The sequence below is a fragment of the Rattus norvegicus genome, chromosome 9 (assembly GCF_021556685.1).
Source record: "Rattus norvegicus strain SHRSP/BbbUtx chromosome 9, alternate assembly SHRSP_T2T, whole genome shotgun sequence".
Taxonomy (NCBI): domain Eukaryota; kingdom Metazoa; phylum Chordata; class Mammalia; order Rodentia; family Muridae; genus Rattus; species Rattus norvegicus.
Genome location: NC_141542.1, coordinates 35,299,813 through 35,326,656, shown reverse-complemented (window position 1 = coordinate 35,326,656; position 26,844 = coordinate 35,299,813). Strand labels below are relative to the sequence as shown.

Here is a 26,844-nt window from a genome sequence, read left to right as displayed (position 1 = left end):
TAGGATGACAATCTCAAAGAATGAACTGGCAAGTATTTCCTTCACTTTGTTTTCTAGAACAGGTCATGCACAGCTATTCTAAATATTGTTCTATGTATTTGACAGAATTCTGTGGTAAAATTAGGTAGACCAAGAAATTTTAACATGTTTTAGAATTATGAATACATTTTCCTCAGTGGTGCAGAAAAGTTCAGAAATCTCATGTCATGGACATTGGGAACTCATGACAGGTAATGATTTATATGAACAGATCTAATTTTTTTTAACATTTCTGGTAAGCTTTTCAAAGTTTGAGAGGTTTAGCAAGCCTAGTCTTATGAACAAACAAGCTTATTTATATGTCATTGACAATGTTAAATGAAATGAACAGAATTATGAATGTTAACTTCTCTAGGACATTTATTCATCATAACCATATTGTACCAACTTCTCACTAAAGCAGGAATGGCATAAATGTCTATAATAGCAAATTACCAGTATAGCAGGACAATCAGGTGTCTCATTACCAAGAGCTAAAACTATCACCCAACCATGGCTAAGTTTTGTGCTAGCATGATGTTAGATGATTGCAAATGGTCTATTGGAAATGTCTGTTTTGGTTTCATTTTGAAGTGATTTGGGTTGTCGGTGGAATTCACCATGAAGCAAGCAATTAACTGAGCACTTTAACAGGTAATCTGGCAAGGTCAAGTCACTACTCAGTTCGGCAAGTGGTGGATATTTTACAGAATTAGGAATCAAATGAGAAAGAGGGAGTGTAAAAATCACCTTTCTCTTTCTGATTCAAGTGATGATTACATTGAGGATGCAGTGAGTGAAAGTGAAAGTGGTGATTCTGAAAATAAAAACAGTGTGGATTTTAAGGAGGTGTGTCCATGCCCCTCAACCAAGTGATATGGAAATGCTGGTGTGATCCTTAAAGGTCACACCACATAGGAACTTTATGGTGCCAGATGTCATTCTAAGCTTCAATGAGGATGAAGAAGGGCCAGTGAACATTCCAGGTCATATCACGCAAGTAAGCATGAGCCTAGATTTTCTCTGCTTGTTTATCAGGGAAAATTTCTGATATATTAGGGTAGAATATGACAGAAAAGACACATTTACATGCCAATCCAATGCATGCAGAAAAGCCAAACTACTATTATCCCAAGAACATCAAGGATGCTTCTCTTGATGGAATGAAAGCTTTTCTTGGACTCAGGATATATGAGTACTTGTGTATAAAAACAAGCTATTGGGACTACTGGTCAAATGAAGGACCTGACTTTCTTGCATGTGATTGGCAAGCAGAAAGCAAACATTGACAAAATGGACTCAAAAGCTGAATATTGGCATTAGAAGCAAGGAAGGCTTATTTTCTGCAATCTCTCCAAGTTTCATCTAAAAACTGTTATGCATGTTATTAACAGTTTTCTAAAATATGTACACTTTTTTTTCACAATTTTGCTCAGGAGGCCAGTCAGAAGCTTAATTATGCTCAGCAGCTCAGTTCTGTAGGGCTAATTGTTTCATCAAATGACTAGGCTTATATTATCTTGAGGTACATCCTCTATATGGTGATTTTTAGATATTCATAAAATAAAATCAAGATATAATTGACATATTTTCCGTTTCAATTCAACTTAAGGTATCCATTTCACAGACTGTAATCTGTATAATTATTTGTCTGGGTTTAGTTCTTAGCAGTTGAAACAACATACCATTAAAAATTATTACATGAAAATCACATCTTTGTGGTAGCTTGAATTCTTTATTGGAAAAGATGATCATTTGTGTTAAAGTAAGAAGACATAAGACAAATCTAGATGTCAAGATTCATCCTGGTAGGCACTATGAAGTAGGTTGATGGTGATGTAACTACAGCCCATTCTTCCATTGCAGGTTGGTTTAGGACACAAACAGTTCTCTCCTTTTCAAAGTTCTAGAGGTGAATGACCAGTTATGGTACAACTTTCAAAATTCTCCACTTGATTCGCTTCACTACATTTGAAGCAGCAAAGTTGGTCAAAATCCAGAGTTGTTATCCTAAATGACACCTTTCTTAATGGCTGTATGAAAGACATTTCTATATAAATCCAGGAAGGAAAGAAGCCTTGTCATTTGGGATGCACTGTTTCACTACTCTCCTATAGGTTTTCCCTGTCATGTCTCAACTAAGTCTGTACCCCTTCTCATGTAGTCTGTCATGCTGCACGCTGGGCATGTTAATGAATTTTGTCTTCACATAGGCAAGTAGCCTCACACTTTGCCTTGAGCAACTCATGTTTACAGCCTGCTGAACTCTTCAAGGATTCACAGTTACTAAGTAAATCTTCAAAATCACAGCTATTGGCTGAAATGAGAGCAGACACAGTTATCTTATTGCCTTTGTCTAAAGTAGCAGCAAAATATTCCACTCATCAAATGTTAACGGAGAAGTAGGAAGGAGAAACACACTAGCATTGCCACTGTGATTGGTTTCAAATGGCACAGGAGGGACCTTGGCTGACCTCACTGACTCATCCATCCATATTCAATGAACTATTTCTTATAGATGAATTGACTCACTTATATCCATTAGCAGCCAAAGAGGGGGGAGGGAAATGATATAAACATATCTCCATCTGCTAATAAGCCCACTTAGGCACTAGGCAAGTACAGCTATTTTAATGCATGGTAAATTAGCTTCTTAGACTAACTAACCCATCACAAGTCCCCATTGAGCAGGTGTCTATTAGTGGCTAAGCTTTAAAGGCATATGTTAGAGGGACTTTTTCCGTTATCTTACATTGTGGATACAGAATTTTATGCTTTCAGGAGTAAATACCCTTTGTGAATGGATTGAACCAAGGACCGTATGCCATGTTTTTCTCAGAACTCCTGAGACTCTCAAAATGTATTGTTCACAGGTATGATCAAATCAGAGCTCTCCTACAGTCTTGAGGACCTAAAATTCCAACAACTGCATTTATATCTCTAGCAGGAGTGGAACTGCACTCTGATCTCTCTTCTTCTAATGAGCATGCACCCAGCATTCAAACACTGGCTGTTCATTCAGTTTATTTTGCAATAATACCCGTTGTATTTAAAGTAAGTTTCTCCACTCCTCCTAAGCTGGCTGCGACCTATGATTTCTGTATACCAGTAGCAAGAAGATTTTATGGAACATGACTGAAACTCCCTTTTGTTGAAAATTCCCTATTGAATATTCACTGAAAATGGGTTCTATTCCAAACTTTTAGCAAATAGAACTCAGCAGAAACATAGTCACTCAACACACTTTCTAATTAGTTTGTAGTTTTGATACTAATATTTTAAATTATAGATACACAGTTGAATCAGCAATAATGCTAAATAAAAGTGAACACACCTGAAAGGTAAAAATCTCAATAAGTGGTTCAATTCTATCATTGATAGTAATTTTAACAAAAGTATCTTGAATTCTGGAACCCAATAGTGATGCCTACTTCTATTCATGAAAAAAGTAAGACACGTGGTATTTATTTTGTTCTTTCATTTGCAGCTATGGCTTTTCTATAAGCCAATACTGTATGAAGATTAAATATTGTAATTAAATATTTGCAAAAACTATAACATAATTATCAGAAAAGTGATCATTTTCAAAGGTAAACACTATGTTTCTGAGTATACTATAGGAATGAGAAAATCCACAGTGAGCTCAAATACTATCATTATAGTAGTAAAGATAGGTAAAACATGGTCTCAACTTCTGTAGGTATACATAATTTAAATTTTTAATGTTTTTTAAGTTATGTGTAATGTGTACCTGCATGTCTGTGTGTTCAAAACCTGTATTCAGGTTCCTGCAAAAGGCAAAGAGGACACCAGATTTCCTGAAACTGGAGCCATCGTCAGTCGTGAACCACCAATGGTTAGTTCTTGGAGTGGAACATGCTTTAGATTAAAACCACTGAGCCATCTCTCCAGCCCTTGTCTTGATTTTAAATATACTTTGAGTCTACTGATATTGACTTTACAGAATGATTTATAAATGAAAGACACAGTGAATGGTCTCCACATGTCATAGTCAATGAGGGTAAGGTAAATGTTCCATTATGTAACATACCTAAAATTATTTTCATTACAAATAAAATGTAAATTACTAACCTGTATAAAAAATCTGACATTTTCTTGAGTAGGTTTGTTTCCTCTCCCAAGAATATATCATTTAGTCAATTTTGCAATTCATAGAATAAACTAAAATGCTACCTCTATGATAAACTACCAGTGAGTCACATCACACTTACTGCACAATCCATTATCACAGTTATTGGGACAACTAGCACAAGGTGTCCCTTGATGATATGGGGTACTCTTTTTCATCACGTTGTTACCCCTGAAATTTCAAATATACAATTATGTTTACTATTGCTGCTTGTTTTAAGCACTGAAGCATGACTTAACATATACACATGTAACACAGTTTTCAGTTTTTGTAAACAAAACTAAAATTAAGACGTTCACAGTATAACTCAGACAACTATCCAAATGAAAGAAAAAAAACCACTTCACACATTGACCCTTTTTGTTTTTTGTTTTGTTTTGTTTTTGATTTTTTTTTTTTTTTGGTTTGCTCTCTGTTGCTGAGATAAAGCATGACTAAAAGCAACTTCGGGGAAGAAAGCATTTAATTTGGCTCACAATTTACAGTCTATCATAGAGCAAAGCCAAGACTGGAGCCTGAAGGCAGGAATTGAAACAAGAGATTGGAGAAATGCTACATATTGAAGCTCCCAGGCTCAAATTCAGCTATTTTTCCTTCATAGTTGAGGTCCACCTGCCTAAAAGTAGCATGCAGACCCTCCTACATTAATTGCAATGAAGAAAATGCCTCATAGACATGGACACAGGTCAATCTGATATGGGAACGTCCCCAACTTAAGGTTCCTTTCCCACCTGTGTTAAGGTGATAACCAAGATTAGCTATCATATCATCTCTCTGATCAGAAGTCACCAAACTAAATAAAAGAATTGAGGTAACTGGCATCTAGAATTTTTCCATTTTGTTGCCAGATGAATGAAATAATTACTAAGGTAAGACGCTACAAAGGGTAGGTTAAGGGAACACATCACTCTAGACAAAGAATATCTCCTAAATGGGAGTGATAATGGAAAACCATTCATTACTAAGCACTCTCTATTTGAAAAACTGGGTTATACTTCAGTTGCTCTAGCATGGAAAAATGTTTCAGTCTTTATTTCTTATTGCTGAGGGTGAGTTTGTATTGTTTGTGTACAGTTAGTAGTGTGAATGTAAGCAACTCTGGCTAGTCCTTAAAAAGATATCATAGGTGGGAATTTTTTATTTACTAAAAACAAATGAAAATTTACAAAGTTTCGACATGTGCCAACATCCAAGGCCTTATGAGAACTAATGTGGGACTACTCATGATGGTCCTAGCCCCATAGGCAAGTTAATAAACTTGAAGGTACATAGCAAACTAAATCTGCAATGTGCACATGAAGCAAGAGCCAAAGGCAATACCACTGTGTCTTGGTGTATTGGGCTAGCACTTTGAGAAAGCATGCAGTTCCTAGAAATGATCTGTACATCCATTCCCCAGCATCCTATTATCCATTCCACATATTGTGTTCTGTGCCTGCCATGTGATGCTTTTAGGATCACGCAATATATTATAGGATCACGCAAAATATCTATCTCCACGATCTTTGAATTCCATCTACTGAACACTAAAAGATGTGCTAAAGAACAAATTCTAAGTTCAAATCTCTTCTACTTCAGTTTTCTGTTACTGGAGAAACCATCTCTAAAGAAATATGACAGGAAGTGTGCCCATTTACTCCTTTTAAAAAATAAATATACTTAAAATTGAAAGTTATGTGGTAGTCAAATATTTAGAAGAACAAGAATTTGTGGTACCAATCTGGTTTTTTTTTTCATCTTTTGTAGATAATGAGAAATTAAAACATTTGAATAGAAATTCAGGAATGGGGGATGGAGCAGAGACTTGGGGGAAGCCCAACTTGAGACCCATCCCATGAGCAATCCCTGGTACTATTAATGATACTCTGCTATTCCTGCAAACAGGAGTCTGGTATGGCTGTCCTCTGAGAGACTCCACCAAGAAGCTGATCAGACAGATGGAAACACCAACTGCCAAAAAGTGGATAGAGCTTGGAGACTCTTACAGACTAACAGGAGGAATGATTGCAGCCCCAGAGGTGATAGGAACTCCACAGGAGGACAAACAGAGTCAATTAACCTGGACCCTTGGGACTATCAGAGTCTGAATCACCAACCAAAGAGCATACAAGGTCTGGACCCAGGCCTCCCCTTGCATATATGTATCATTGGTCTTTATGTATGTTCAAACAATTGGAATGGGAACTAGCCCAAAAGCTGTTGCCTGTCTGTGGGATATATCTTTTTAGGTGGGCTACCTAGTCTAGCCTCAGTGGGAGAGGATGCACCTAGCCTCACAGAGACTTGATGTACAAAAGTGGAAGGATACCCAAGTGGAGGGCACTAGATCAGAGGAGAAGGGGAGAGATGGATGGAGGAACAGATTGGGGGAGGAGTGATGGGGAAGGGGGAAATGGGTGGGATATAAAATGAATAAGTAAAATAAACATTATTAAATTAATTAATTAAAAGCAATAAAATTACTTATGAGTCAAAAAATGCAAAGTGTAAAAAGTTCCTAAAACAAAACATCCAGAAAACTTTGGGACACAATGAAAAGACCAAACATGAGAATTATAGGAATGGAAGAGGGCTAAGATTCCTAATTCAAAGGTCCTGAAAAACATCTTCAACAAAATCATAGAAGAAAACTTCACTAATCTAAAAAAGGAGATGGCCATAAATGTATAAGAAGTATGCAGAACACTAATAGACTGGACCAGAAAAGAAAATCCTACCACCACATAATGATCAAAACACTAAATGTACAGAACAGAGAAAAAGTATTAAAAGCTGTAAAGAAAAAATGCCAAGTAATATATAAAAGCAGACCTGCCAGAATTAGACCAGACTTTTCAACAGAGAATCTAAAAGCCAGAAAATCCTGGGCAGGTGTCATGCAAACCCTAAGACCCACTCATGCCATCCCAGGCTACAGTCTTGAGCAAAACTCTCAACACAGATGGAGAAACCAAAGTATTTCATAACAAAACCACATATAAACACTCTCTTTCTACTAGTCCAGTCCTACAAAGAATACAAGAATGAAAACTCCAACACAAGAAGAGTAACTACATCCAAGTAAACACAAGAATTTAATCATCTCACAACAAACCCAAAAGAAGAGAATCACAAAAATAATACCACCTCTAACAGCAAAAATAACAGGAACTAGCAATCACTTGCCTTTAATATCACTCAACCATCAATAGACTCAATCCCCCAATAAAAAGAAGAAGGCTAACAGACTGGATACATAAACAAGATCCATCATCCTGCTGCATACAAGAAACACACCTCATCAATAAAAACAGGTACTACCTCAGAGTAAAAACTGGAAAAAAGTTTTCCAAGCAAATGGTCCCAAGAAAGAAGTTGGAGTAACCACTTTAATATCCAATAAAAATAAACTTTCAACTAAAAGTATTCAAAAGAGATGGAAAAAGACAGACTCATCGAAGGAAAATGCCATCAAGATGAAGTCATAATTCTGAACATCTGTGCTCTAAATGGAAGGGAGGGCACTCACATTCATAAAAGAAACCTTATCAAATTTCAAATCTCACATTGAAACTCACACAATAATAGTGGAATATTTGTACACTCCATTCTCACCAATGAACAATGCATTAATACAGAAACTAAACAGAGACAGTGAAATGAACAAAATTTATAAACCAAATGGATTTAACAGATGTCTACAGAACATTTCACCCCGAAACAAAAAAAAAAAAATAAACCTTCTATACAGCAACTCATGACACCTACTCCAAAATTAATTATATAATCAGACACAAAACAAGCCTAAACTGATACATGGAGACTGAAATGATTCCATGAATCCTATTGGATCCCCATGAACTAAGGCTGACCTTACATAACAACAAAAACAACAGAAAGCTCACATACTCATGAAAACTGAAAAACTCCCTACTTAGAAACAAAATTAAATCTCAAATTCAATGAAAACAAAGGCACAACATAACCAAATTTATGGTACACAATAAAAGCAGTGTAAAAGAAAATCCATAGCACCAAGTGCCTTCATAAAGAAATGGAGATACCTTATATTACCAACTTAACAGCACACCTGAAAGCTCTAGAACGAAAAAGAAAACATGCCCAATAGAAGTAGGTTTAAGAAAATAGTCAAACTCAGGGATGAGATCAATTAATTAAAAATAAAAACAAAAACAAAAACAAAAAAACAAAGAGAACAGTACAAAAATGAAAATAATCAAGAGGTTCTTTAAGAAAACCAACAAGATAGATGAACCCTTAGCCAAGCTAATTAAAAGGCACAAAGACAGCATCAAAATTAACAAAATCAGAAATGAAAAATGAGACAAAAAAAACAGGAAATTCAAAAAAAAATCATCAGATCCTACAACAAAAGTCAATACTCTACAAAATTGGAAAAATCTAGATGAAATGCATGATTTTCTAGACAGACACCACATGCCAAAGTTAAATCAAGGTAAACTGAACATTCACAAAACACAAAAGGAAATAGAAGCAGTCATTAAACACCTTCCAACAATAACAACAACAACAACAACAAAAAGCCCAGGACCAGATGTTTTTAGTTCAGAATTCTACTAAAATTTCATAGAAGAGCTAATATTGATTGCTCAAACTATTCAACAAAATAGAAACAAAAGAAACACTACTTAAGTTTTTCTATGAAGCCACAGTTACTATGATATTTAAACCACACAAAGAACCAACAAAGAGAACTTTAGACCAATTTTGTATATTAATGCAAACATAATTAATAAAAATCTTACAAAATGCAAAAACACATCAAAAACATCATTCATCACAATCAATAGGCTTCATTGCCATGTACCACTTTTGATACAATAATATCCAATAGGTGCATCCTAGAACAGAATACTTCCAGTCTCCTTCTGTACCCAGCATTAGGGCTATCCCACAGCTCTCTATACCCAAATCCTGCCCAAAGAAAGCTGGTTCCCCAAGGAGTGATCTCACTCCTAAGATCACAGGCTTACAGACCCACAGGAAGGACAAGCTCCAGTCAGACACAGCAAGACCAGCTAACACCAGAGATAGACAGATGATGAGAGACAAGTACAGAATTTAAACAGCAAAAACCAAGGCTACTGGCATCATCAGAACCCAGTTCTCCCACCACAGAAAGTCCTAGATAACCCAACGAACTGAAAAAGCAAGATTTTGATTTAAAATCACATCTCATGATGATGACAGAGGACTTTAAGAAGGGCATAAATAACTAACTGTCTTAAAGAAAAACAGGAGAACACAAGAAAAGTAGAAGAAGCCCTTAAAGAGGAAACACAAAAATCCTTAAAAGAATTATAGCACAAAGGGAGACAATCCTGGATATAGAAAACCTAGGAAAGAGATCAGGAGTATAAATGGAAGCGTCACCAACACAATACAAGAGATAGAAGAAACAATCTCAGGGATAAAAGATACCATAGAAAACATTGACACAATAGTCAAAGAAAATGCAAACTGCAAAAAGCTCCTAAACCAAAAATCCAGGAAATCCAGAACACAATGAGAAGACCAAACCTAAGGATTTGCAACTTAAAGAGTCAGTGAATATCTTCAAGAAAAATATAAAAGAAAACTTCCCAAAGCTAAAGAAAGAGATGCCCATTCCTCCCATTACATAATAGTGAAAACAAAAAATGCACAAACCAAAGACAGAATATTAAAAGCAGTGAGGGGGAAAGGTTAAGTAATATGTAAAGGCAGACCTATAAGAATTACACCAGACTTCTCCATAGAGACTAAGAAAGCTAAAAGACAGGTGTCATATGGACCCTAAGAGAACACATATCCCAGCTAAGACTACTATATCTAGCAAAAGTCTCAATTACCAAAGATGGAGAAAACAAGATATTCCATGACAAAAACAGATTTACAAAATTTCTTCCCACAAATCCAGGCCTACAAAAGATAATAGATGGAAAATGCCAACAGAGGGAAACTACATACTAGAAAAAGCAAGAAAGTAATCTTCCTTCAACAAACCCAAAATAAGATAGCAACACAAACATAATTCTACCTCTAACAACAAAAACATACCTTCTTCTCAGCACTTCATGGTACCTTCTCCATAACTGACCATACAATCGGTCACAAAACAGGCCTCAACAGATGAAAGACTGAAATAATCCCAAGCATCCAATCAGATCACCATGGACTAAGGCTGGTTTCAAAATCAACAGAAAGCCCACACACACATGAAAGCTGAACAATGCTCTACTCAATGATAACTTGGTCAAGAAAGAAAAAAAGAAATTAAAGACTTTGTAGAATTTGATGAAAATGAATGCACAACATATCCAAACTTGTGGGATAAAATTAAAGCAGTGCTAAGCGGAAAACTCATAGCTCTGAGTGCCTTCAAAAAGAAACTGGAGAGAGCATACACTAATAGCCTGATAGTAGCCTGGAACGATCTCAGCAAAAAGAAGCAAATACACTCAAGAAGAGTAGACAGTAGGAAATAATCAAACTCAGGGTGAAATCAACCAAGTAGAAACAAAAAGAACTGGACAAAGAACCAACAAGATCAGGAGTTGGTTCCTGGAGAAAATCAACAAAATAGATAAGCCCTTAGCCATAATAACCAGAGGGCACAGACTCGGTATCCAAATTAACAAAGTCAGAAAGAAAAAGGGGGACATAATAACAGAAACTGATGAAATTCAAAAAATTATCAGATCCTCTGAAAGCCTATACAAAACAAACAAACAAACAAACAAATAAAAAACAAACAAACAAAAACAAAACTGGAAATTCTGGAAGCAACACAAATTTTTAGGCAGATACCAGATTCCAAAGTTTAATCACGATAAGATAAACCATTTAAATAGTCCCATAACCACTAGAGAAATAGAAACAGTCATTAAAAGTCTCCTTCATGAATATCTGAATATCAATACAAAAATACCCAATAAAATTCTCCCAAATCAAATCAAAGAACATATCAAAATAATCATTCACCATGAACAAGTAGGCTTCATCCCAGGGATGTAGGGATTGTTCAGTATATGGAGATACAGCAACATAATCCACTATATAAATAAACCCAAAGGAAAAAAACCACATGATCATCGCATTAGATGCTGAGAAAGCATTTGACAAAATTTAACACCCCTTCATGATTAAAGTCTTGGAAACTTCAGAAACTCAAGTCCCATAACTAAAAATAGTAAAAGCAAAAACAGAAAACCAGTAGCCAACACAAAAATAAATGAAGCAATACAACTAAAATCAGGGACTAGACAAGGCTATCCACTCTCTCCCTACCTACTCAATATAGTAATTCAAGTCCTAGCCGGTGCAATTAGACACCCAAAAGGAGTCAAAGGGACACAAGTTGGAAAGGAAGAAGTAAAATATCACTATTTGCAGATGATATGATAGTATACTTAAATGACCCCAAAAGTTTCAGCAGAGAATTCCTAAACATGATAAACAACTTCAGCAAAGTGATTAAATGAAAGCATGGCATTAATACAGAGACAGACAGGACGATCAATGGAATAGAATTAAAGACCCAGAAATAAACCCACATACTTATGGACACTAGATCTTTGACTACAAAGCCAAAATTATACAGAGAAAAAAGAACACATTTTCAACAGATGGTGCTGCTCTAACTTGATGTCTACATGTAGAAGAATGAAAATTGATCACCTTGCACAAACCTCGAGTCCAAATGGATCAAAAACCTCAACATAAACCCGGATACACTGTTTCTCACAGATCAGAAAGTGGGAAATAGCCTCGTACACATTGGCACAGGGGAAAGTTTCTTGAATAGAAAACCAATGTCTAAGATTAATAATTGAATTTTAGGATCTTATGAAATGGAAAGGCATCTGTAAAGACACTGTCAATAGGACAAAACAGTAACCTACACATTAGCAAAAGATCTTCATTCTTCTGATAGGTCTTCATCTGATGGAGGACTAATATTCAAGATATATATAGAACTCAAGAAGTTAGACTACAAAAAATCCCAATAACCCAGTTTTAAAATGTAGTACAGGGCTAAACATAGAAATCGCAACAAAGAATCTCTTGAATGACTGAGAAGCACTTAAATAAATGTTCAAAGTCCTTTGTGAACAGGGAACTACAAATCAAAACAGCTCTGAGATTCCAGTGTATATCAATAAGAATGGCTAAGATCAAAAGCTCAAGTAGCAGCCCATGCTGGCAAGGATGTGAATAAAGAGAAACACTCCTTCATTTCTGGTGAGATTGCAAACTGGTACAACCACTCTGGAAATCAATCTAGTGCTTCCTGTGAAAACCAGATATAGTTCTACTTAAAGACCCAGCTATATTGCTTCTACAATATTCCCAAAAGGTGTTCCATCATACCACATGCTCCACTGTGTTCGTAGCAGCCTTAGTCATAATAGCCAGAAACTAGAAACAATTGAAATATCCTTCAACTGAAGAATGGATACAGAAAATGTGGTTCATTTACACAATGGAAAACTATTCAACTATTAAGAATGAGGACATCATGAATTTTGCAGATGAAGAGATTTAACTAGAAAATAACATCATATGTGAGATAACTAAGACCCAAAAGCACATGCACAGTATAAGTGTTATTAGCCAAAATGTACAGAACACTCATGATATAACCAACAGACCATAAAAATTTAATAAGGAAGCCTCAAATAAGGATGCTTCAATTCCACTTAGATGACAGAACAAAATAATCACAAAAGGCAGATGGGAAGGAGGGATCTGGATGGGAAAGGGGAAGTGGAGGAGAATGGGGAGGGCAGGAACAGCTATGGGAGGAGACAGGAGAGAAGTCCAGTGTTCCAGGTGAATGAATGGAAATATGCAATTTCTGGTGGTATGGGTGGGGGGACCCTCTAGAAAATCCCAGAGACCTAGGATGTGAGAAACACCCAGGACTCAATGGGGGTGATCTTATCTGAAATGCCCAACAATCGGAAGATTGAACATGAAAAGACCACCTCTAGCAGATAGGGCTCCAGATGGGTTCACAGACCAACCTTCAAAATATTTGACCAAGAATTGTTCCTGTCTAAAAGAAATGCATTGTTGAGAGCTTTTGGTGCCACTTTTAGGAATTTGGCATTTGTCACTGGGCTTGAACAAGGAAGTAGGTTCAAATCAAAATATTTGATCAAAATATGGGGTTTTGTTTACTACTTTGCTGAATTACTACCTTATGTGATCTCTTTGCTTACTACTTTACTTAATTACTCTCTTGTGTGATCTCCTTGTTTACAACTTGACTTGATTATTTTATCTTTGATGTAATAACTGATCATGCTTTGGGGATGTACCTAGGACAATATAAAAGGCCGGAGAGAAGCAAAGCTGCTTCAGACTCAGTATGGGCTGGAGACATGTTATAATTTTGTCTGTTTTTATTTTTCAATCCTCACTCCCTTACTTGAGACCCTATTGACTGCCTGAGCTGGCCTGGTCAATACAGGAACAGAAATAGTGTAGAGATGGATGAAAAGGCAGTCTAGTGACCTGCCCAACTTGGGATCCATCCCATGGGTAGGCACTGAACACTGACACTATCACTAATGCTATCTTGCGATTGTAGACAGGGCCCTAGCATAGCTGGCCTCTAAGAGGCCCTCCCACTAGCTGACTGAAACAGATGCAGATACTTAGAGCTATCTATTGGACTGAGGTCAGGGAGCCCTAGGAAGGTGTTAGAAGAAGGATTGAAGGAGCTGAAAGGGATTGTAACCCCACAGAAACACCAACAGTGTCGACTAACCCAGAGCTCCCAGATACAATGCCACCAACCACAGAGTAAACACAGATTGCTCAGAGGCCCCTGGCATGTAGCAGAGACATGCCTTGTCTGGCCACAGTGGGAAAAGATGCCCCTTATCTTGTAGAGTCTTAATGCCGCAGGGAAGGGGGGCACAAGAGGAGGCAGGGGGTGAGCACCCTTTCACAGGTGAAGGCAAGGGGTAAAGAACTCTGGGAGGAGGCAACATTTTGAATGTAAATAAATGAAATCATTTTTTAAAATAAACTTTCTTGAAAAAAAAGAAAACTAAAGAAATATTTGAATAGGAAAGAAAAGATGAAATCAAGGTTTGTCATCCCCATATGCAAGCCAATAGTTTAAACTATTTGAATCACCATCAATAGCAAAATAAGTAACATGAAATCTTAGAGAAATAGATAGCACAAATGGTGTTTGAGTGAACCTGAGCATAGGGAAGGAAAATGGAAAGCAGCCTCATTTCCTAAATGTTGAAGGAGATCTTAGATCTTTACATTCAGAACTGTGGAACTTCTCTCTTCTCTGACAAATTAAAGTTGCCTAGATCTTAAAAAGGAGAACCTTGACATTTGTCCTTCCCTTGGTAGAGCTACATTTGTGGCTGTAATTTGCTTTATATATATTTCACATATTATATCGCAGGTAAAATTACAGGTATTTCATTCTGAAGTGCATACTTACATAGGACAGTAATGGCAAACATAGAAGTATTTCAGGGTATCTTGATTGGGACAGTAAGCAACTCCACATCCAACTTTGAAAGATGAATACCAAACAAGCTACGTCCATGGGAGATAAATGCATGAACTTCCATGAGAAAATTGGTAAAATACTCAAAATTAACTATTAATATGTATAGCACATAAATGGGTGTGTGCTACAGTTTATAACACATATCTTACAAAATAATTAACTTTTGTATTCACAGTAGTAAACTTTCATTTTAGGATCTTTTAAAATACTAAATATGTAATCGAGTTCACCTTTTATGCACTTATAATGGTAGGATATAATGCATGCTTTCCCAACAGTAATTCTTCAGATCCTAGGCATAAAGTAATGTATCGCTCCAATAACAGAACTGTGTAGTACCTACTCAGCCTGTCCCCTCATAGTGAAATTAGGAACGGGTCATAAGTTGTTACAATAATTGTTACTATACATAACCGATAGTTACGGTGTTTGCACCTATGGCATCTTCCTCTGCTTTACTCACCTGAGTGTAGTGTCCGACAGCGGAATTGGGTTTAGCTCCTACGCCGAAAACGAAGTTTTCATTTTCTTCATACCAGCTTTGAATTACGGTTCTCCAGGATGTAGGGTCAGTCGACATATAGAGATTCTCGCCACATTTTATATCTGGGAAGGAATGGATTCGTGAGGAAAACTAAAACTCTCAGTGGCAAAATAAATTGACTATCCAAATGCAAAATGCTGCACTTCAGGCGTAGGACCTATGGTGGCTATCTGTTGGCTGAGGTTGGAGCCGGGTGCCTGCTACTTCAATTGATTGATTGATTGATTGATTGATTGATCAAATGAGAAGACAGCTACCTGATACAATCAAGAGGCCTAAACATGCAAATATTTAAATAGATTGTGAAACCCCATTCTTTTTAAAGTCTGCTCTATTTGCATTGCCAAAACCACAGTCATCTAGGTACTAAATTCATGTGTGTATGCTTTGTTTGTTTTTAGCTTTATGATTCAGACTTAGTAAAAATAGTGACCAGAACTTGAAGAATTTTTCCTTTGGTCAAAAAAAAAAAAAAACCTGAGGAAACGTTCATGTTTCTTTTTATATGATTAAGGCATGAAGGCATTTGAGACAGTATTTTAAAGAAACAACTGTAGGCAGAAACGAAGATGGTTTTGCAGACTTAATCCTTTTCCTTGCAGAACCAGATATGACCAGGACAAGTGTAATGATAGCCACTTCCTCATTTAATCTATGTAATCTTATATGACATGTCTATACTGCATACAATAAATTTGAAAAATGCTGTCTTGGTTAGGGTTTCCATTGCTTTGAGACACCATGATCAAGGCAATTCTTATAAAGAACAGCATTTAACTGCAGGTGGCTTACACTGTCATCATGATGGGAAGCATGGAAATATCCAGGTAGACATTTTGCTGGAGTAGCCAAGACAGCTATATCTTAATCTGCAAGCAGCAGAAGAGGACTATCTACACACAGGTAGCCAGGAGAGACTGTCTCACACTGGCCAGAGTTATGAGATCTCAAAGCCCCACCTCCACGAAGACACACTTCCTCTAACAAAACCACACATCCTCCAAAAAGACCACACCTTATAAAATAATTAAATGATAAAATAATAAATCAACTGAAACAATTCAGGTATAACTAAACACTTCATCTATTGTGCTTTTCTACATGCATTATGCTTCAAGATATAATAAGTAAGTTTTCTGTGGAAGGTCTGGGCATGCATCAAAGTTTCCACCCTCATGGTTCTGTACTTTTCCATAAAAGATGTCCTGTTGTTCTTTAGATTCTACTCCACTAATCTATGCATCTGCCAAATCCCCAACATAGAAAACAATACTTGACACTGCACACCAGAACTGAGAGTCCCAGACAAGAGGATCACAGCAAGCTAACAGCCAACCTGTTCTACATAGACAGTTCTAACACAGCCAGGCTTATAAAGTGACATCCTGCCTAACCAAAAACAAACAAGCAAACAAAAATAAAAACAAACAAAAAACTCACAAAAACAAAAAGAAAATGAAAATGAAAAAACTAACATCAACTACATTTTTAAACTACATTTAAAAATAAAGATTCTCAAAATAATGAGTCTACATGGATTTTTAATGTGATTTCAATACATGAAGTACTTTGCAGCAAGAAGCAAACACAAATATATGTCATAAAATGAATATCAAAATGCTGAAAACTGTAGAATATTAAAATGAGGCGATAGAAGATTACATTTAATAAAGCTTGAAAAAAATCTTCTTGCAGTATGACAGGACTTCAGTGTGTCGGTTGTTTTTCTTCCTAAGCGTTATTTTTGTTAACCTGAGAATTTTTTTAAAAAAGGATGACCCATGATCTGCTTTGCTTATGAGCTTGGAAAAAACAAATGATACATTGAATGGAACAAATGATACAATTGTGTAAAACCTTTATATAAGACATAAATGAACGTGAACCATACTGTTATTACAATTATACATTAATATGCATAAAGAAATGATTTTTGAAAGATAGTATGAATAGAATTTATGTGCAAAGTCTTAATGCAGTATCCCACAGAGGACTGTTAGTGTTGAATTTATTCATTTATTCAGCAGCCATATGTAAATACATACTGATTTTCCGGTCTTCTGTACTACTGTGTTCTAAAATACAGTTATTAGCCCACTTTTGAGCATTTGCTGCTGCTTGTACGTTCCATTCCTAAATATCAAGAGAAAAAGAAAGCCATAATGACCCCAAGCATAATGAAAGCATATAACAGTTGGTTAGCAAAACTATAAACCTTCTGTTAAAGTATTTCATAATTATCATTGATATTATGATTAACTAATAAAAATCAATTGATTACCTAATTGATGATAAAAATTAAAAGCAAGTCTCTTTTGCTTGCTTTAATTCCAGTGTGTACCAGTTTCCACATGAAGAGAAATCTAATAGGGATTTGTGAAAGGGCGACATATCTAACTGTGTGTGAATGATGCTAAATGTTGATGTGTGAAAGATTCTAAGGATATTCTAATATTGTCTGTTGATGCCTATTGCTTCCATGTGGGAGATAAATGTGCTTGAATAGGCTATTAACACTGCCCTGGGAAATGCCTTACATCAGGAAGGAGATAAGATTGGGAATGAAGGCATTTGTGGCTAAGAAAACCTACTGTTCTTTTGAAGAGGCCCCATATTTGCTTCCCAGCACCTGGTCAATTGACTCACAGCTGTCCATAACCAAGTCCTATGGGCAATCTGATGCCCCTGGTCTCTCCACTTATATACATATCTATGTGTCTCCTCCTCCCCCTACCTCTCTCCCTCTCTCTTTTCCTCTTCTCTCTCTGTGTGCATGTGAGATACAGAGAGAGAGATAGAGAGACAGAGACAGAGAGATAGAGAGACAGAGAGAGACAGAGAGAAAGAGAAAGAGAAAGTGAGAATAAAAATAAATCTTCAAGGAGTAAGATACTGCAAGACATTGGCTTGACACATGCTTAGGGAAGACAATGGAGGAAGTGCTTCACAAAACACCTTGTATGCGCAGACTTGGCTTCTATCTAACTTACCAGACCCCAAACTTGACAAATAATCTAACCATGTTAGAAACAAAACTACAATCTTACCCAAATAGAACTTTAAATGGCAAAAATTCAAAAGAAGAATGTTTTATACCACAACATGAAGAAGCCATTATCACCTCTCCTCCCTCCACATCTATCTCATCAGCTAGCATTGACTCCTCCCTCCACAGCTGACTCCCACATTACAGTCTTACCATTTTTAGTATGTTGCTGCCAGGGGGGCTAACTTGTCTCCTCAGTTCATTGTGTTTAGCTATGATCTCTCTTTGAACTTGTATTTGGTTGGTTGTCAAAGTAGCGAAGTCTGGATCCTAAAGAAAAATCACTTTTTACAATTTCCTAATATCAGGCAGTTAAGAAATTACTAGAACAAAATCACTTTGTATTTTTTTCACATAATATCACACAGAAAAGGAATTAGCTGCTCAGCAATGCCTATGACTCTAAGTCAACACTTAATTTTAATAGGAAAGAGTGGGCAGAAGACTTAGAGATGTTAAGGAATTCAATGCAAAATAAAAATTCCTCTGAGGCCACAAATGCTTGATTTTGATTTTAATTCAACCATTTTTTAATTAATCCTATGCGAAGTGGTATTGGAAGGTATGCTGCACGTGACCCAAGAAGAAAGGTAATATCAGATAGATACAACCCTTTAGACTTAAAACAGTGATCTGCAAAAGACAATACACTGGTGCATTATGACATCAATTTTAGGGAAGAAACAAACTACTTTTTATTGTATTTAAGGCCTACTCCATGAGGTGGAACCCATACTTAACACTGTTAAAGTGGTTAACAAAAATATTGCTAAACCCATAGATCAGAGCATCATTCAGATCTTGCCAACAAGTTTCTTCTCGCAGTAGATAGGAATTAACATAGAGCCCTACAACTGGACAATATATAGAGCGTGTCAGACTGTAGAGTACTCAGTCCTAAGTGAGACTTAATCAAAGCCCTGCCCTCAAGGTTCAGGGATCTATGCAGAAGAAGGAGCAAATGATGCTAAGAACCAAAGATGATACATAACTCCAACAAAACAATGTCTTCCAGATACCAGGAAATACACACATCAACTTACTAAGACAGGAGCAGAAGACACTAGACCTGCACAGGTGGTCAGATAAGAATCCCAGTACTGAAAAGGGAAACTGGACATGGGGTCAAAGCACTAACTGACAAACTATTTGTTAATGATAACTGCTGGCAAAGAGAAAACCAGTCTTGTCCAATGGAGTGTCAGTGAGTATATTAATCACACTCTAGGGCAGGTTCTAAGCCCGTGGGTAGCTGGCCAACACAGACGCTATCGCTTTTTATTTAATTTAGTTTTGCTGTGTTGTGGAAGTTTTTATTTTGGTTTGACATTTTTTTTGTCTCGTCATTTGCTTGTTTTGGTTTCTGTTTTGGGGGTTTTGTTGTTTTTTTTTGTTTTGGTTTTTGTTTTGAGTCAAAGAGTATACAAATTGGGAGGGTAGGGAGGTAGGAATGATTTGGGAGTTGGTGGAGGGGAAAATTATAATCAATAGCTATTGTATGAAAAATAAATAAATAATAAAAGATAATACTTTTCATAGACTATTCATAGTAGTCTGGCCAAGACAACTATTCACATTTGATCAAGCCACAGTAAGGTGTGGTGAGTAAAGCCAGTGACTCATCCTAGTCTTAACAGGGGACACTGCTATTTGCAACACCTGCATTTGAAGGCAGAACATTCAAATTCATGCCCCATCCAGTACTCTAGCAAAACCATTAGGCAGCACATTTTCCAAGGTTGCTTGGAAATCTTTTCCACACAATTTGAAGGCAACAAACTCATCTATCGAATGGAATATTCCTAACTTTGCTCAGTTTAGTAATAAAATTGGTATAGTGTTCATATTTTCAGCTTCTCTTAATGAGTAGGTGTGTATGACAGCTAATTCTGGTTTGAGTGTTAGACAAGTTCTGCAATGTGAGACAATGCTACAATGCCTCGTGTGTGTGAGCAAGATTCTGAAGATGTCTAATAGACACAGTATGTTTTCTTATACTTTGGGGTAGTTACCTACCCCTCCCCTACAGTACCCAGTTCCCTGCAGACTCTCATGTCCCTGTCTTCATACTTCTGACCAAAAAGCATTGCCATTTTTGACTCTTTCTGTCTCTACCTCATGCTTTGTGTTCCCGAGAACAAAGACTATTAGGTAATGCCTTGAACCAACAGATTTCGCACAGTTGCATATTCCTAAGTTATAATGGATGCACAAGTCAAGCATCCGCAATGACCCACCCCTGAATTATCAGTCATTCCTATATTTCTCCTATTATCCTCAAAATGTCACTTTAAGTAATTTCAGAACACACACACACACACACACACACACACACACACACACACACAAAATGGTGGTTTCGTAGGATAAGAAATTTTCTGATTTTTATGTCATTTTGTTTTGTACATGAAAATTTTACTTATTGATATAATTATTTTATTTTTATATGAGTATCAATAGAGCTTTGATTGGGATATCAGGAAGTAAAATATGTATCAAATCTAAAGTTAAAGAAAAACAGGATCTATCTTTACAGAGTTCATATTGCATTGAAAAAATAAATCTCCAATTGGTTGAGTCAATATGAGGAAAGATCAGTTTATTGAGGATAATGAAGAGTTCACAAAAGATGATTCTGGATTGGGATTTTAGAAGATGGACAATGTCCATTGGACTTCTGAGAAGCACATAGCGTTATGCTGAGTGAGGTAATCAGTAAGCATTTAATGATGCTCAAATCCAATAACATCTCACTTTATAATGATTTGATGAATGATGAACAGGAGTTAGACCAGGAAGTGAAAAGAGAATTGTGAAGGTGTAGGAGGGAAAACAAATCAACCATGGGAGAAAAGATGGGAAAGTGTTACAATAAACCCCTGGAAGCATAAGAAGCACATTCTCTGCAGAGTGTGAAAACAGACAACAAAGTCCATAGCATCATATTCACAGACTTCCAGGTCATGAAGTGAAATCCATGTGAGTCCCATACACACTGACAAGAGTGACCAACCTCATTCTGGGATCCTTAAAGCATAAAGACATAGGCAAAGTACAAGGTCGGAAATCAAGATTTCCACACCTTAACAATAGTTTACATGCTAATTCCAAGATCATTGATGACACAGTAAAAAGACCTTAGAATCTGATTTTTTTTTTCAATTTAGAAATCATCTCAATTGTTTCTATACAGTACCTACAAGAACTACAAGAGATAAATACAGTGCCAACGGTGAAGAAAATGCAAAGTTGAGATTATATAGTCTTACATTTCTGTAGCAATCACATGGAAATGTGATGAAATAACACAGAAAATACTTTGGGCAGAATATCCATAATTAGCTCTTTAATCCCACATAACATGCTATCTTTTTTAAATTGTAATTTTGGAGTAACTTGTGACTTTAACTGGTGATGACGTTATTGAAATGTTTAAGAAGATAATTTCTGCAATGTATTTATTTGTAATGAGTTGCGTGATTTCCCTCTAGACATATTTCCATAGCCTGATTCTAAGGACCAGTAAATATGGTCTTATTGGGGAAGGAAATGGCTTTACAAGTAATCAACTTGAGGATCTTGACACAAAATTAGCCTAAAGTAACCAAGGGGAGCCTGAATCTCAGGCCAAGAGATTCCAGGAGAAATAGAGAAGAGATTGTGTTCGCAGGCAGGAGGAAGCTGGAGTCACACAGCATCCTGGCAAAGGACAATTGGCAGAAGTCACCATAAAGAGGATGGAATGAGTCCCTTCCAAAGCCCCTCCAGAGAGATCTTGATTACAGAGTTCTAGCCTGCATATTTCCACTGTATGCAGCCAGCAAGTCTTTGGTAATTCTTACCAACAGTGCTCTGAACTTAATATATTATTTGACCAATTAAACAAAAATACTGTTATCTCACTGCTTAACAGAATACTTGTGAGATTTGCTGTTGAACTTCTGCTACATCTTTAACCTTCCTATTAACCTTCTAGTAGAAATACATTTTGTCTTCTCAAGTGTTCAGTAGGTACATGTGTCTAGTGGCTATCAGAGCCATGAGTGGTGGAGCAAATATCCAGTCCCTGTCTCTTCCCTGTGAAGTGCTCTGAACCACTCATGAATTTTTTTTCCACCGACCAGACACTCTGGATTCTTCTGTTCTCACAGTAGCCTGCCATTTTCAAACATCGGCAGGTTGCTATGAGAGGGTGTTTCCACTTTCAATTTACCTTTCCTTCTGTGGGTGGCAATGGTAGCAGCACAGCAAAGACAAACAGCATCACCTGGAACCAAGCCATGGCTGGAAGCTAGCAAAACAAACAAACAAACAAACATTCCCACTGAAGTCAGCTCAGGAACTCGGGGAGTGGGGAATTGGGTGGTCAAGGTTTGACAAGCACCTGTAACATCAGTTCACTAACAGTGTAGCAGTGAAAGAACCACTATGTGGTGCAAATAGAATCAATCATAATGGAGTCACCATGTCTCTAAAAGGATCATCAACTGAAAAACTTGAAGCTTGCCCTTGACTTGCATGTGCAGACACTCAGGAATTCCTAGCACCTTCCTGCAAACATCTGTTACCATTTCTTTAACCAAAGGGAATATGAGAAAAATAGGCCATCCATCTTATTGTGGGAAAGGGGGTATGGTTCATTTTTCTCCATTTCCCATCACTCGCTCATCTTGCTACCCTTAATGAGAGCAAAAAATATTTATCTGCACCAGGATTTAGTCAAGATTTCAGAGTTAGGATTATGCAGACCCCAAATTACCAAACCCTTAGAAGTGGTTATTTCTATAAGAGAGAAATTAGAAATTGTGGGATTTTTTTCCTCACCCCTGTATTATTGTCAAAAGTCCTGGAATAGACAAGAAAAACTATGTTTAATGAATTAAAGGCCTTTTCAACTCAGTTCTGGCCAGGCCATTACTTACTACCAACTCTGTTTAATAATATTATGTTTTAAGTAGCCTTAAGTTCTTCCCCATAAAACTTCTTTTAAGTTGGAAAACACCCTGTGTGGCCTTAGGATAATACTAAAAGTAGCTCAGTTGAAGAAATACTCATTTTCTCTGTCATTATTCATCAATAATGACTTCAGATCCATTGTAAAAACATGTTAAAAACAAAAGTTTCACTATTGAAAGAGCAAGTCATTAATCCAGCTTCATGAAGCCCCTCTATTTTTATTTGAATACTTCTCATGTAATCTCATATAGTAAATGATAAGCACCATTAACATTTTTTGTTTTCCCAATAAACACAATTAATTCTATTGTAAACATAAAAAAAACATGAGAATAAGCTACACTATTTACCTATAGAAAAAGTTCATTTACATAGAATTGATACTATTGTTACTGAAATAGTATTCAAAAAGAGCTTTATTGGGCTGGAGAGATGGCTCAGCGGTTAAGAGCACCCAACTACTCTTCCAGAGGTCCTGAGTTCAATTCCCAGCAACCACATGGTGGCTCACAACCATCTGTAAAGAGATCCGATGCCCTCTTTGGTGTGTCTGAAGACAGTTACAGTGTATTTATATGTAATAAAATGAACAAATCTTTAAACAAAAACAAAAAAGAGCTTTATTGATATTCTCAGAACAATTTAGCTTTGAAAGCACAGGTAGATGTACTAAGGGTAGTTTTTTACTCTTGGCAACACTAACATGATTGGCATGATAAAATACTCATGTTAAAATGGTCACTTACTGTTGATTTGACAGTTGAAATATCTGCCTTATCTGTGTCAAGAAAGAAGGTGGAGAAAGATGACAGATTATACATCACAACTGTCTCTAGACATATTCTGCATCTTGAAGTCAATCCCAATCAATTCTGTCCTGAAATGGTGTTTTTCATACCAACAGTCTCAAATTTCACTACAAGGTGTTTATTATTTGGTTCCTATCTAAACTATTAACATGAGTAAGTACAACAGGCCTTTCCTTCCATATCAGATAAGTTCTTCAGTGTTTTACAATATATATTCTAGACAATGTTTTTGGAACCTTGTGTTTCTCTAATGACTACCCAAGACTATTTAATTCCTCAGAAAATATGTAGGACACATCTTATAGCTGAATGTATTCCTCAATCAACCTTGTGGTTTTTACTTCTTTTTTTCTTTTTTTTTTTTTTTCAGAGCTGGGGACCGAACCCAGGGCATACCACTGAACTAAATCCCCAACCCTGGTTTTTACTTCTTATCTGTAATTTACTGTTGAGATACAGTCTTTGGAAACCATCAGGCTTGGGAAAGCCACCAGACCCTCAGTGTTCTCTTAGACAAAATGTGAATTTCTACAGTTTTACTTTGAAAAATCAAAGACAAAATTTTGTAAAACTCCTAATACATATGGTATGATGTACATAACCATACATGTTTAATATTGGTATTTTTCTTTAGCAGTACTTTAATTTGGTTAGCCCTATCAGATATTTCTGTAAAAATGTGTGATTTGGTTGGAAGTTAATTTCCAAATCCTTTGAAACCTCTCTTGTATTCTTCATGATATCACCATGGGGAAAAAGACAGTATAGTCTATAAGGGAATCAAGTGTTGAAGGTATGGTCCTCCTTAACATAAGGAAAATGAATTAGCAACATTCTCACTCAAAGGCATAAACACAAGCCAAAGATTTTATACAGCTAAGTCATTCAGTGTGCCTATACCATATGATCCATAGTTCCAAAGTCCAGTAGACCAGGAGGTCACACATTTCACTCTCATACTGTTGACAATCCAAATGTTATCATCTTTGTTGAGTCTAAGGAAGGACACCTTTCCTGAAAATATGTTCAAGGAAGAATATTTTATATATTCCCTCATTTTCTAACTTATTCTTGATACTTAGATTCATACTTAGGTGAAAAGTTGACCAACATTTTACCAATACTACATATAAATGGAACAGTACCTTGTCCTTTCTTCTGATGTTTGAAGATCAGGAGGACATGCTTCTTTTAAAGTGTGAGGGTCATGGTGTTTGTTTTCCTTATCCTGGAAGATGGAACCAATGTTGGAAACAACAATGTAAAGATAGCCTTATATCTTGTACACTTTATCACAGACTTAAAACCTGTTCATTAATGTCCTCTTAATTCTTCAGTCTTTGATGTCACATTCAGCACCTCCTTCACACTAAACTAAAACTCTGCTTCTTACCAAATTCAGTAATCTCTACTTAGCTGCCACACTAGGAAGCTGCAGAGTGTATTGAAGTGTCCCCTTTGATCTGGCCCTTCAATCTTCGCATGTTTCGAAAGCTGTTGTATGCAACTCCAACAATGTTGACTACACACACGCATTGGTGTTTGGTGAATATAACTTCACGTTTTCTATTCTGGAAGTGTAAGTACATAGTCACCCAATAAAAGACTGACATTTTTCGTTTGACTGCAGGAAAGTCAGACTTCGAAATGGCTTCAATCTTCCTCCGTGACTCGATAGAAATCATACACACAGGACAATTCCTTTTTTTTAAGGTCAAGGGAAATCTCAAGTGAATTCTTGCTAGGAAAAGTGGACTAACAGTTGTCTCGGGATCTGCTGATGGCCCCTAACCTCACGAATCTTTCTCTGCACTAGCTTCACCCATTTCCTCCACCCTGGTCACGTCCACTCTCCCGGCCCGCCCTAATATTTACCCTAGCTCCACAGCCCAGGTCTTCATGGTGTCAGAAAGGAGCCAGAAAGGGCTCTTGCTGCCCCTCCCCTCTGCGGGGGATGATAACGGCCTCCTGCCGCCACGTGGGGGCGGTGTCACGAGGCTTTATTCTGTCAAAGTAATGTTCCTCTGCATAGAATCTCTCCACCCCTCCCTCAACCACCACTGTGTGGGATGCAAGGGCAAGTTCTTGTATATTTATCCCTGTAAAAATATGAAGTTATATTTTGTGATCACGATTTGTGAGGGTTGGGGGAGTCAACGTCTGTTTCCACAATAGGGAACTAAAAAAAAAAAAAAAAAAACTGAGAAAAGGAAATATATCAGTCAGGAGTTTGAATCCAGGGAGTTGGCTAGAGAAGCGAGCACTTTCTTTCCAGAATGTCTGAGTGAATGAGCTTCAGAATTGAAAAGGAAACTCAGGAAAGTCTTACTTAAAAGTTTACTTGAATTTTCAGAATCGTGGCACTGTAAAGCCAACAAAGGATTAGCGTTCTGTATTTTTGTTTATAAACTCTTCCTGGTTATCTTTGTTTCTCAGAAGTTTTGTGGTCAGAAAATTCAAGAAAGATAGCTGGACCATCTCTTTAATACCTGAATTTCCTAATCAAGAGTATTTACATGCAGGTCAAACAGCTAGCTTTCCTTCATTAGTGGACATGTGTGGTCTTCAGGGCTGGACTATAAATGATAGGTTTAGTGGATATCAAGGGTTCGCTCATTGCTTGAAGGAAGAGTTAGATTGAAAACATCCAATCAATTAAGTTCCCTCACCCATAAATGACCTCCAGATCAATATAATAGTCATATAATATAATAGTGATAAAAGTCAAATCATAACACGAGATGAAGACAGCTGATTTCAAGCAGTATCATC

The 26,844-nt window shown here is 36.7% G+C and overlaps 1 protein-coding gene across 2 annotated transcripts; it reads right to left on the bottom strand.

The window, feature by feature from the left end:
- Window positions 1-1,733: 1,733 nt before the first annotated feature.
- Window positions 1,734-26,397, bottom strand: Crisp2 (cysteine-rich secretory protein 2). 2 transcript variants are annotated; one of them, NM_001011710.2, is given in 10 exon segments: window positions 1,740-2,335; window positions 4,251-4,339; window positions 14,646-14,743; window positions 15,181-15,323; window positions 17,307-17,394; window positions 18,461-18,577; window positions 22,521-22,598; window positions 24,010-24,041; window positions 25,218-25,300; window positions 25,948-26,037. In NM_001011710.2, coding segments are annotated over 7 exon segments (732 nt in total). In that variant the 5' UTR covers window positions 22,590-22,598; window positions 24,010-24,041; window positions 25,218-25,300; window positions 25,948-26,037; the 3' UTR covers window positions 1,740-2,207.
- Between the last annotated feature and the right edge of the window lie 447 nt (window positions 26,398-26,844).

Excerpts from the sequence above, each read along its gene's own strand:
- Crisp2 (XM_087566583.1), bottom strand. The coding sequence starts at position 22,589 with ATGGCTTGGTTCCAGGTGATGCTGTTTGTCTTTGCTGTGCTGCTACCA. Across the intron at positions 4,340-14,645 it reads GTTTGCCATTACTGTCCTAT|GGGTAACAACGTGATGAAAA; the intron begins GTAAGTATGCAC and ends TTGAAATTTCAG. Across the intron at positions 2,336-4,250 it reads CTGTGATAATGGATTGTGCA|CCAATAGCTGTGATTTTGAA; the intron begins GTAAGTGTGATG and ends CTCTCATTTCAG.